Here is a 13,515-nt window from a genome sequence, read left to right on the forward strand (position 1 = left end):
ATATTCTATATGCCTATAAACAAGTTTCCATATAAAAATATTATTTTATTTTATACTAAATAAATACTAAAAATATATATTGAGTTTTATTTTATTCCTGAGAAAAATGTATTTTAATCATAAAAAATGAATGAATTGATAAAATATTTATGAAATTATATACACCTTATGAATTGGCCGCCTATACCCACATTATGCAAATTATTTGCCCATTTATACGTACTTAATATCACAAAGCATATAAAGGTTGTTGTATGTAAACTAAATCCCCATCAAGGCCAATTTACACAGATGAGCAGTAACAGTAAGCGTGAAGGTGTTCCGCTTACCTTTACCGCTCGTCTGTGTAAATTGGTCTTTATGCAACATTGTGATAAAGTATAGCGTATTACAGACATAAATTAGATGTGAACCATGTTTAGAACATAAGAGTAAACCATCGTTTTCTCACCTTAAACTTTTTGCCCCACATTCGTCGAGGTGACTTCTTTGGTTTAGTATCAGATACAACCACCGGTTGATTTGAATAATCATCCTCATCACTCGATTCAGCTAGGTCATCAATATTTGCATTCAACTTGGGGTCAATTGTAAGCCTACGGGCTATTCAAAAATATAAAATAAAACTTGTTTACATTCATTTATTCATCATTCGGAGGAGAAGCCTATGGGCTATTAAAACATATTAAATAAAACTTGTTTACATTCATTAATCATTTAGGGGGAAAACAAAATAATTTTGCTTGTTTAATCGTTATTTATTTGGTGTTGTAAGACTGTTTAAAGTTGTTATTTTGTTAAATGTTTTTATCTGTGTCTACTTTAATTGATATATATTTGATAACTCATAAGCCAGAATTGGCTAGTCTTGTTGTAAACAAGAGTGTGATTAAATAAATAAATTTAAAAAATCAAAAAAATCAGCGGAAAGTTATTTCCATGTGATTTGCATGTAAAGTAAACATAAAAATTATGTTTGCCTTGAGATCTACAAAAACAGATAAATAAAAAAACAAAAACAATTGTCACATCACTCTCGTACGGTATACTGACAAGCATTCAGTGCCCGAATGGCAGCTGGATAAAAGCTGTTACGAAAACCTATTTGTACGAGAGATGATGAACCAAAATGAACATAGGAAATAAGTTTACATAAAAAAAGTTAAATATTAGTAAAGTACAAAAAGATAGTTTACCATATTAAGTATTTTGGTACAAAAAAATCCTCCATTTTACAAACCTGGTCTATGGAATTTGCTACCAAACTTTGGTGTTGATCCAGCAACAACGTCTGGCATTGATGGGTCTACCTCATCGTCATCAATACTGACAATGGGCGCCCTCTCATTCCTAGGTTTCCCATCTACATATGACATGTTCTCAGCAGACATCCCTATGTATTCCGTTGACTTCCTACCCTTTCTATTTTTCTTTACCCTTTCTGTCGTACGATCATTTGATGTACTTTTTCGCTTGGCATTTTTCAGTTTCATTCGACTAAGTCTTGAACGTTTTTCTTTTGATCTAGATTCCGACGATGGAATGCCATTTTCGTATCTTATAAGGTTAAGATCTGGTGATTTCGGAGTAACAAGTTCAGAAATGTCTCTAGTATAGTCACTTGACACATCACCAGCAGGACACACATCAGGCGTAGTAGATGTTCCTTCTAGTTTTTCTAAAAGTAATTGTTTCGCTTTTTCTTTCTCGTTACACGTTATCGTTGGTGACGAGTTTTCACTAGGAGAAGAAGGCAGACTCCTTCTAACGCCACCAGTTCGTCGCGGTGAGCGAGGTGTATCGCGTCTTTTATCTAGAATAGCTCTTGTTGTTCCGCTTGTGTTTTTCTTTTTACTCTTCGTTCTTAAAGTGTCCGTTTTAAGAGACTCTGCCTGCAGAGTTGGAACCTCAAGATGGGAAGCATCTTCAAAAACGTCATTATTGTCTTTTAAAACCATGCCAATGCTTTCATTTTGAAGCACTTCATCCTCAACATCATCAATCGAAGGAACATCCCTCAATGAATCATGGAACGACCCATATATAATACTTGGTGGGCGAGTTTTTTGTTCAGTTCGTTTTGTGACTGTAGGAGGAGTTGCAGAGGATTGAGGTGATAAAATTGATCTAGGTGATAAAATTGATTTAGGTCTTTTAGGTGACAAGACAGGTTTAATATCTTCTATTTCTAGAGTTTCTGAAAGTTCTTGTGAAGGTGACACAACGTGTTGCTCCGGTGTCTCTGGCGACAACGATATCATTTCCTCCGAAAGCATGTTCTCTTGTAAAGTACTATCCGCATTCTGGCTCATATTCAAAGACATGTCTAACCTTTCCCTGGAAAGTGGTGACCCTGAGATAACATCAAGTTCCGATTTGGGATTTGTTTTTAAATATTCTCCTAAAGTGTCTTCTTGATACGACATAGATTCTAAATTAACCGATGAAACTGGAGAAGAAGGAATTGAACTGGACGGAGTTGAAATTGTTAAACTAATTTCCGAAAGTGCGGACACAGATTGAAAATTGGAACGCTTTGGTTTCCTTTTGCCAGTGTTAGCGGTAGAATCATTTGTTTTATTTAATGTAGAAGTCCTGGAAGAAGTTTCTGTATCAGAAGCTTCTTGTTGATCCTCACTGGCTGCCATGGCATCTTTGACTCTGCCAACAGATTCATGCCATCTATTGCCACTAAGATCATCTTCATAAGATGCTATAGCAGCTGCCATTACATCCTGCCATCTCTCTGCTTTTTCTTCAATCACCTCTTCTCCATCATTGTTCATTTCATTATCTAATTCAATATCAATTTGATCCTCATTTGTTATTTCATCATTTATAACATCCTCTTTCTGTTCCTCAACCTCCACCTCCTCTTTCACTTCTTCGGTTTTATCAAGATTAACAAGAGAAGGAGGGCGCCATGGTTGCGTTGGAACTGCTTGAGACATAAGCCATTGTTGTTTTAAATCTATCACACTCTTTTGGTGAGAAAACGATTGTCTCTTTTCAATTGGCTTTTCTTCCTCCTCCTCTTCCTCCTCCTCATCATCACTCTCTTCAGACTCTTCATCATATTCAGAATCTTCATCATCTGAATACTCACTTTCGTCTGAACCTGCAAAAAAATATTACAATTTTTAATTTTGTAAAACAATCAATAAAGCGTGGTTCCCATTAGAGACGCAATGCAAGGACTTACGCACAACGAAAGCGAGTTGACCAATGACAAGCCATTGTTCGAATATAAATCAATCAATAGTCAAATTGGTCATGGGATTGGTCATTACATCCTTGTGTTGCGTCGCTAGTGGGAACCAACCTTTAGTAATGATCTATTCACCACAAATACACAACAATACACCATTACATTTTTTTACTTTTTCAGATTTTAAAAGATTTTAAAATGTTATTATTACACAACATTTAATAATATGTGTGATTCCTTGCAATTTTGCATGTATACATATCAAACAATGAAAGAATAAAAATATATATATTCAAATATAAATTATTTACAGACCTTCTTCTTCATCCACTATCTCTTCGTCATCATATACCTCGTCCTCATCGTCACTATATTCTTCATCCTCTTCATCAATTTCAGAGAATTCTTCATCATCGTCTTCAAAGTCTTCATCCATGTCATCTGTGATGGGTGCAACCATGGCAGAGAGGCGACTCACCGCACCCTCATACTCATACTCTATCTCAGCATCATACTCATCAGAAGAGCTAGACAAAATGAAAAAGAAGCAAAACTGTACTTTAGTAAATAGTTTGGAGTACAACTAGACATCTTAAATGAGCTTGTAGTTGGTCAAATTATTTGGGTTATAAAGCATGAATACTCTGTTATTAAATTTCTAACAACATTTATTCAACATCAACAGACAGTTTACATTGTTTATGGTCAAGACACACAGAAGCCAAAGTGGCATGTCTTTGTAGTCCCAAGCATAAAACATAGACGGACGCATTACATTTACAATAAATGAAACAGATAAGAGCAGAATTGTAGCTATAATATACTGGTGTATTAGCTTGATACACTATCAAACAAATATGGTAGTGATATGACATCATCATGTCCATATATGGGCACATCACATAACGTTTGATAGTGTAGCTTAATGAACACACAATTTGCTTCTGTGCATGCTTAGAAACCAATATCTTTTATGATATCTTATGATATATACCTGAAGTCCTCCGAGTCCAAAATCATTGAGCTACCAAGGTTATAGAGGGCCAACTGTTCCTCCGATACTTCCACCAGTCCTGCCTTTATGTTTGCATGCATATTCTCAAGTTCTATTAGAAACACAGAGTTGTTGTTTATTGATTTTCCACAAATAATACATATATTTCTTTATAAACCATTAAAATATAAATGTGGATGATGGTCACAGTAAGTCTAGAAATAGACTTTAAGCAGAGACCACCATTAACAAAATAGAAAAAAAACATTACAATAAGGTACTGTACAATAATTAAATAAAATAGAAAGAAATAAAAAGGTAGAGTGGTTTATAAAATATATTTTCTTCTGTGGCTGTACATGTTAATGTGATGAAATAGAATTAAACAATATAATAATCATATCAATTTGATCAGATTAAATATTATTTCTGTATGACATCATCACATTTACAGCATTTTATTGATGACATCACAATCATAATCTTTATGACATCATCTCAGAATCAGAGTAGCCCTACTTACCAACCCTTTCAGGCGTTGCTCTATATTTCTTGTGCAATGGTGCTATCAAGTTGTCTTTAGGAGTGGGTGTGGTTGCCACTTGAGGAGTCAGTTCAGGTAACTGTGGTGTTGTGGGTGTACATATCTTAATAGCAGGAGGAGGTATTGAAGCGTCTGTCGTATCTTCAATACGTCTCTTGCGTGTTGCGTACTGTTTACCAACATGTAAACGACAGAAAAACTTTCCTATAAAAGAAAACAATTTGAGATTAAGATCACCTTTTTGATTTTGATTGTCCTTAAACAGTTATTTAAATTTGACTAGCATAAGAATAGGACAATTATATATTCCATTCCTAGAGATATAAACAATTTCAGAATCCCTTCAAATAAATACCTTTCAGCAAAATAAGTTTAAAACATTTCAAATTTAAATATCAAACTAAATTTAAAATTATGATGTTATCGTTGTATGATCTGTAATAATCTATATAATTAATTACAATTTCTGAACTCTTTTAAACTAAAATATTAATAGTTCTTTATTAGCATAGTGAACTACTTTACATAAACTAATACTCATAAATGAATGTATTTGGAATAAGCAATAAAAACTGTTACTTTTCCTTTTCATTTTTTAATTGAATTCCTATATCAAAACTGTTACAAAACTAAATTGCATATTAGCCATGTCATTTACACCTATCACAACATCTAAACAATACTATAATCACTTTTCTTATACATTTTAGTAGGATACACGAGATACTTTCATTGACCCCGTGACCTACAATCTGAATAAGATAATTAAAGCCCTAATTGCTATATCCTGGCGTGGCAGTAAGCAACAGCTGATTGGAGACCACTCAGTCTCAACAGATTTTTTTTAAACTTTTAACCGACATAGCACAATATGCCCATATATTATAAATATATAACACATATTATGTTTTGATTTATAAAACCTTTGATTTTATATATATATTTCTTTTATATATCAATCCAAAGGCAAATGACTGAAAACTGACAATGCTGTGGGTATTGTCAGTGGCTGGATCTGAATGGAGATACAAAATAAAATAAGCAAAAAGCTAAATCAAAATGATAAAGTAAAACAGCCAGAAAAGTTAGCATAGCTTTTGTGCAACAATAGCCCTTCATCAGTACTGTATATTATATATTTATTTATGTATGTACATATTATATTTTTATTTATAAAACCTTAGGTTTTAATACATGAATTTACTTATTTCTTTTATATATCAAGTTAATAATATCATTTATTTTTGTATGTCATTTTTTTAAACATTTATTTTGATTCATTTTAAGTTATTATTTGGACGCACCTTTATCATCAAAGTGTGCCACTGTTGTAAAGGTGAAGTTTCAAATAAATTATTATTATTAAGTATGTTAAATCTGTCTCAACATAAATTGAATACATATTGAGGTAAATTTGACCTATGGTTGGGATTTTAATACCTTTAAAAATCAATTACTCCATGGTTATTGAGCAATATCGTAGTAGGCTACATAATTACAGCAATAAGGACAGATATTAAGTATAGATATGGACAGAAAGTGAGTTATTGCAGGTGTCTACATTGATGTTATCTTTGTATCTTAAGATAATTCTAAACCATATTTCTGTTTTATATCCTACAGACTATCAATTTGAATTTATTTTTATTTCATTTTTATTTCAACAATATTTTACGAGGGTGACCCATCCAGCCGAAGCTGATCATTAGGGTCCCTCACAAAATACAATATGACAAGACAAAAATTAAATTTAAATATTAAAATTAAAATAAATAAAATTTATAAAGATAAACAAAATAAAAAAATTAGAATCGAGAGTTAAATGAATTAAATAAAATTGACCATCTCAGAAGAAAAAATAGGTAGCAACTAAACAAGAAGAGAATGAGGATTGGAAGAACAAATTTATCGGCAGACATCTTCGTTTTGAAATATCAGGGTGACTGTCATTTCAGTAATGAAGACTGCGGTAAAAAGGTTTAGATGTTCATAACAGAGCTTAAATTAAATTATGTATGATTGTATATGAAATAATCATGAGAAAAATACTACTAAAACATGTAATTTTGTTTTTTCGTGTCCTGTAATTTGTATGTATACAGTATATACTTAGACACAAAACATATAGCATATTTTATTTTCTTCGGGTCATAATGGTATAATCTCTTTCTGTGCGCAACATTCCAACGTATGGCGTGCACGTGGCGTTTGTCGTTCGGATAACTAACTCATCAAAGTGACGAGTTCAAGTCTAGTTTTGTTTTTTATGATTAAAGTATAAAATTATTCTTAACCTACCATCATGTTTATTCTCGGCGTCTGGCGTGTAGTTGTAACTTCCAACACGTAGCGAGATTCCGCAGTAATAACATTTGAAGCATGAACTGTGAAAGAAGAGGCCCTCAACGCTCATACGTTCCATAACGTAAATACGCTTGCCGCAGAAAAAGCACATGTCACTATTGTTGATGGCTGGAGGTGGCGGCTCAAAATGCTTAGAGGTCTAAGTAAGCAAAGGTTTGGAGGGAATAATGGTACAGTGTTAGCAGAACATACAATCAGTTAGTTTTCATATTAAATACAAAATCCACTATTTAAAAGCATGATACATAATATTGATCAAAAATTGATAAACCATCAAAACTTACCTGATCTTATTTCATTCTCAAAGTTTATGATGGTATTTTGTAAAAAATAAATCATTATATATCTCAAAACACTAATGCAATAAATTTGCTTTAATTGCTTTATGTAATTTTTGAATTTTAATATATAGCTACTTGTTTTACAAATTTTTAGCACTGTTTTATGCTATTTAGTAAATGAATTTATTGATATAAAGGAATACTTACAAAAACAATGAAGACAATTGTATTTTAAGAAACATTGTTGATTCTTGTTCTATAGGCAATTCCTGTGCTATTTAAATCTTTAGCATAAATGCTAATAAACACTATTTAAAACAAAGCACTGTAGACACGTGCCTACTTACAGCATTAAAAACACTATATAAATGCCTTTGGAAGGCATGTGTAAAGTGTTGTTTAACACACAAGACATTATATATCTGTAGGAGATCTTGTCTAAATGCCTTTAGATGCTACAGATGTCTACATATATATATACAATGATAGACATGTTTATAGCATTGTGTGCCACATCACACACACTGTCTAAATGCCTTTAGACACTATAGATGTGTCGAAGCACTGTATAAATGCCTTTAGACACTATAGATGTGTTTAAGCACTGTCTAAATGCCTTTAGACACTATAGATGTGTCGAAGACACTGTCTAAATGCCTTTAGACACTATAGATGTGTTTAAGCACTGTATAAATGCTTTTAAACACTATAGATGTGTCTAAGCACTGTCTAAATGCCTTTAGACACTATAGATGTGTTGTGACAATCTCTAAATGCTTGTAGACACTACAGACGTGGTTGAAGACACTGCGCGAACGGCTTCCAGTTTTGATCCCACTGCTCATCATGACAAATTAAAAAATGAAATGAAATTACAATGGAATATCCGAAAGTAGGAAAAAAATGTTTAAAATCTACATGCAGTTACATGTTTTTAGAGCCAACGAAAATGCGTTAATAATAAAAAAAAAATTCTAAAGCATTCAGTTTTTTGTTTAGTGCATAATATAATGCTGACTAGAAAAGAAGCAATATTTTTTTTGCAAAAAGAAATTTGGATAAAAATAATTTTCAGATGATTTTTTCCTACCCCGGAAGCCTCGTTCAGTGATTTGACTATCTCACTAACCGGCCTTACCGGTCGTTGGATCTGTTGTTGCTGATTGAGTGGCGTGCCATCCTCACGCCGTACACCAGCTAGAATTTCAAACTGTGTCGTGAGTTGGCTTCGTAAGCCACTGACACGGTTTTGACTGACATCAACCTTCAGGTCCTTTGGTGGTTGCTTGTTCCTTAGTTGCACTTGATTGTTGGTGAGACCAGCTCCACCATTATACTTATCTTTCTGTTCAACCTAGAAAACAAAGGTTGAAAATATGTTTATTAAAAACAATTTAACTATGGTAAATTAATTATTTAACAAATATCATATCTTGTTGCATCCTGGCCAAATTACACATGATTTACAATGTGAAAATTACACAAATGCAAATAGTCTTACATTGAGTCTGTTTTATATAACACATACAATGAAATAAAGCAAGAATGGTGTTACATCAAAGTGAGTATTTTCAATTAACACAAGACAATAAAAATCATTAACACAAGAAAATAAAAAGTCTTTCAAACATTATCCCACCTATCTAATTATCTTTCTGTGGCTACAAGAAATAGCACGATAAATTATTAAATAGTTTATCCATCCTGTAATTGGCGAGTTACTCGCTGTTGGATGCCAGGAATGTCACCACGCTTATCGGCGCCAGACAGGCCCGTCTAGCACTCAAAATTTTCAACCAGGATTTACAGGCTGCCGACCACCACTATTATTATTATGATATTTATGTAGGCCTAATAACGGTGACCCCCGGGGAGAATTTGTTGGCGACCGGCATTCAAAAAAGCTGGTGACATCCCTGGAATGCGTATTAAAAAAAAATCAACCTTTTTGGATTTCTTGCTACTTCCTGGACTCTTTATCTTCTTATTTTCCTTATTCTCCTTGTTGGCTTCATCTTTGTCTTCAATTTCACGATCTTTGGCCTTGGGTGACTTCTTGAATCGATGGCTGAGCCTAGCTAGGATGGAATGACGAGGTTTGCTTGTTCGCATCACTGGCGAAGTCGTTGCATCTGACTCTGCTAATAGTGCAAAAATATCAAATTAACTATTAATGTTTGTTTAAGAATAAAAACATAGAAAAATACAAAAACTACTAATTTTTCCAAGGTGGTCCATAAAATGATTCTACTTAAACAATATTAAGCTTTGTCTACACTATCAAACTTTGTGTGACAAAAAAATGTAATGTGCCAGTATATGGACATAATGACACTACCACATTTGGGCATATCGCTACCATATTTGGGCACATCACACTGTTTTGTCAAACTAGTTTGATAGTGTAGACAGAGCTTATAACTAGGGTACTAGTTATAAACAACTAACTTAAGCCCGAAATAATTCCAAATGCTTGTCCTTACCTATAGTTCCTGGTACCTCTTCTTTAAATGTATCATAGAATTGTGCTATATACGCTACCATTTTTAACTTGTCTGGCTCTCTGCCCGTAGCCATCTCATTGCCTGTCATTATGGGTGAAATTCCCAACTCAGTTTCCGCTACATCAAATGCTAATTGATTATTTTTTGCTACATCATTTGGAGATAGACTATGAAAAGGTCTGTCAAACAATAAACACATGTGTTAAGGTCTTTTATACTAAAAATTATCAATATCATTGTAGCTCGAATATGACAGTGGTGCATTTAAATTATACAGGGATGTTTAAAAAACTTTAATCTATTTGTGTCATGGCTCTCCCTCAAAAGAGGACAGCTATTGTTGGTTTATCCAGGTTAGCTAGATATTTTGGTAGTAATTGGAATTTTTAAAGGTAAAATAATATTTTTCATAATTCACTCATAAACTAATAATTGTTTAAATTAACTGAAACATAAGACATTCTATCATGTACACATTAATACTCCTGGTTACAATTACAAATGGTCCATACAAAAAGGAAGCACAAAGGCCTCCTGGTCTGCCTGATAAGTAGCACTTCCTAAGCCTCAAAATGAGATTTTTAAAACCCGACATTTTTAAGCCTGTATATTACAACTTATGTTGCACTAAATTAATCTTTAAAAAAACTAAATCTTGAATGTAAAATATTTCTAATTTTAATATTAATTTTTTATATTTGGGAGTATTAGAAATGTACTATACAAATCATAAATAGGTGGTTTAAAGCTACACTATCAAACTAGTTTGACAAAAAAAGTGTGATGTGCCCAAATATGGTAGTGATATGCTTAAATATGGTAGTGATAGACATCATCCTGTCCATATTATATGGGCACATCACATTTTTGTTTTCACATAAAGTTTGATAGTGTAGAGAGAGCTTTAAATGCGAAATAATAGGGAGATTTTGATTTGTGATTACAGAGAGTCTACCTACGTGCGGGGGAGGTAAGATGCGATTATTCACCCTCAACATAGTGTTTCATTTCATTTCATTTCATTATTTATTTGGTCTATTTAAGTATATACAAAACAAAAAAACTGAAATTGGGGAGACCAGGGTCAACCTAAGTGAACTTATTCACTGTAGCTGAGCCGGTTGACCCAACCCCAAAGTCAGTTTACACATAAAAGACGTAAAGACAAAATACAGTTACAGCGTGTTGGTGCTTTCTAGATGGATGCAGACGAAAATTAACAACATATATTGATCTAACTTGTTCCTAGTTCGCTACAAATCAAAAGCTCCCTGATAGAGTCTACAGTCAGATCACTTAAAATCAGATATGGATTGACAAGGCTTAAACTGGAGTGTATGGTTTCCTGGAAATTTAGTTTTCAGAATTGTACATATTAGTTAAAGGGAAAGTTTGCCGTTTTCACCCGGTTTGGTTTTGTGAGAGTTGACAGTAACCACTTACATAAGATGCGGCCTGTATCGGTGGATAATAGCACAGAGAGCTAGACCACTCTTGAATGATGTCGTCAAGTTTTCAACTTTGACATTTTTATAACTGTCTGTGACACGTTGACACCACATTAAGAGCTTGTTAGATCTGATTACCGGAACTGAAACAAATGGAATTGGTTATAATTAATCAATGAAAATACTTTTATTGAACAATAAATTTGCTTTATACAATCTTATATAAAACCATTTTGTGGGAATTAAAAAGACATATGATGTTGGATAAAGTATTAAGCTCTGTCTACACAAACTAGTTTGATAAAAAAAATGTCATGTGTCCAAATATGGTAGCGATATGCTTAAATATAGTGATATGACATAATCATGTCCATATATGGGCACATCACATCTTTTTGTCAAATAAAGTTTGATAGTGTAGGTAGAGTTTTAGTACACAACAACAATGTTTGTTATTGAGTAATGTAATTCTCACTAACTGTGGTGAAATAATTATTATTCAAGTAAAAAAAAGAATCCAGAATTACCTGTTTTAGGCTTCAACTGTGGTTGTTCTATAGGGCCCATAGTTTTTAATTCTTGTTTTAACCTCTCGTTGGTGGTATCAAAGTATTGCAGAGTCTCAAATGGCAGCACTGCTTTAGGGTTGATGGCAGGATATCTGGTTTTAGGATCAATTCCATACTGGTCATAATCCTTGCAAAGATTCTCTGGCGTGGTCTGCGGCAAGAGCCGGTATATACTCTCTCTTTCAGCAAGTACTTCAAGCGGCGTTTTCTTGCCAATAGACCATTCTCTGATCATCCAGGCAGCATCAAATGCTCCTAGAAATCCACGGGCACAACCAGATCCTGTTGGCCAAAAGGGCTGGAAAAAGAACATGAAAAATATTGTTTAGATAGCATAATACTGATGGTAAAAATATTGAAAAACACATTCCATTGGTAACGATAACATTCAGGTAAAAATATTTTCAAAATGGTTCTTTTGTCAAAGGGTGTGTGGCGCAGTGTGTTGGAGGTTGGACTACTGATCATGAGATCGTGGTTCGAATTCAACTCTTGCCGCATTGCTTGTATCCTTAAGGCCCATTTACACTAGGGCGATAACGATCGACGATAAAAATATAAATATGCATTTTTCATACATAAAACAAAATAATTTTTAAAAGTTTTCTTCCTAGAACTATAGGATTATCACCTATACTGCCTTTGATGAAAATAATATTTCCACACGTCCAATCAAATGACGTCATGATTAGTAAGAGCAATAATATTGTTACAATACAACGATTTTATTGTTTTCATTGATCATGACGTCATTTGATTGGATTTTAAAAAATATTATTTTTATCAAATACAGCATACATGATTATCCTATAGTCCAAGAACGAAAACTGTTCTGATTTCTTTCGTTTTATCCACGAAAAATGTATGTTTATCTATTTGTAAATGAGCCTTTAGGCAAGATACTTTACTTACGTTTGCCTCTCCCCACCCAGGTGTATAAATGGGAACCCGGTTAGATCAAGACACAACTTTGCGCTGATTATTAGCTGCATTGTGGGAGTATGTTTTCATACGTGTTTGATGCAAAAATGACCGGGGTAATAATGTTCAGCGCTTAGAGGTTTCACAACATTAGGCGCTATATAAATCCAGGATATTATTATTAAAGCATACCTCAACCAGACTGTCTCCTACAAGACCCATTAAAAGATGGTGTCCATTCCGCTCGTGAATTCTGGCTGCATTTACAGCCTGAAACAAAGATGTGAAATCAAACATAGCCACATCTGGTAAACCATAATGGTTCAGTGCATAGTCTAAATGTGGTAATTGGCGATTCGTTGAAAAGTCGGCGGCTTCCGATGCGTATCCTTGTAGTTTTTCTTGACTGATGTTTGATTGCGATAGAAGACTGGCTACATCGGCGTAATCCTAACAAAACAATAAATAATTTATAATAAGGAAATTGTACTGTAATTGTTTGCAACTACTGTGGAGTAGCTTTGCTTTAGGGTGTTGAGTAATTGGTTTGGTCAGATGATTTGCTCTACTCTGACGTAATTTGTGCTTTATAATAAGTACATTGAGAATACTTGTGAAATAAAACCCACCTGAGAATTACTTGCGTATATATAAAGTACAAATTACGTCAGAGTAGGGCAAA

At 33.5% G+C, this 13,515-nt stretch overlaps 1 protein-coding gene across 11 annotated transcripts in view; it reads right to left on the bottom strand.

Annotated features, from left to right (window-relative positions):
• LOC144849187 (protein-methionine sulfoxide oxidase mical3b-like) overlaps positions 1-13,515 on the bottom strand; it is a 47,077-nt gene that overhangs the window by 12,771 nt on the left and 20,791 nt on the right. For 8 of the 11 annotated variants that reach the window (XR_013613956.1, XM_078706293.1, XM_078706265.1 and 5 more), the window contains exons 7-18: positions 13,026-13,283; positions 11,871-12,210; positions 11,339-11,486; positions 9,875-10,074; positions 9,336-9,532; positions 8,482-8,745; positions 7,045-7,249; positions 4,726-4,950; positions 4,203-4,314; positions 3,524-3,735; positions 1,241-3,118; positions 452-603 (exon numbers count right to left, since the gene is read on the bottom strand). Coding sequence is in view for 10 of the 11 variants with exons in the window: in XM_078706293.1 (XP_078562419.1) it covers positions 452-603; positions 1,241-3,118; positions 3,524-3,735; positions 4,203-4,314; positions 4,726-4,950; positions 7,045-7,249; positions 8,482-8,745; positions 9,336-9,532; positions 9,875-10,074; positions 11,339-11,486; positions 11,871-12,210; positions 13,026-13,283 (4,191 nt within the window). In the remaining variant the exon portion in view is untranslated. The remainder of the gene's footprint in view (positions 1-451; positions 604-1,240; positions 3,119-3,523; positions 3,736-4,202; positions 4,315-4,725; positions 4,951-7,044; positions 7,250-8,481; positions 8,746-9,335; positions 9,533-9,874; positions 10,075-11,338; positions 11,487-11,870; positions 12,211-13,025; positions 13,284-13,515) is intronic. The other 3 variants (XM_078706256.1, XM_078706288.1, XM_078706280.1) reach the window with 3 other exon arrangements.

Source organism: Antedon bifida, chromosome 1 (genome assembly GCF_963402885.1).
Source record: "Antedon bifida chromosome 1, ecAntBifi1.1, whole genome shotgun sequence".
NCBI classification, from domain to species: domain Eukaryota; kingdom Metazoa; phylum Echinodermata; class Crinoidea; order Comatulida; family Antedonidae; genus Antedon; species Antedon bifida.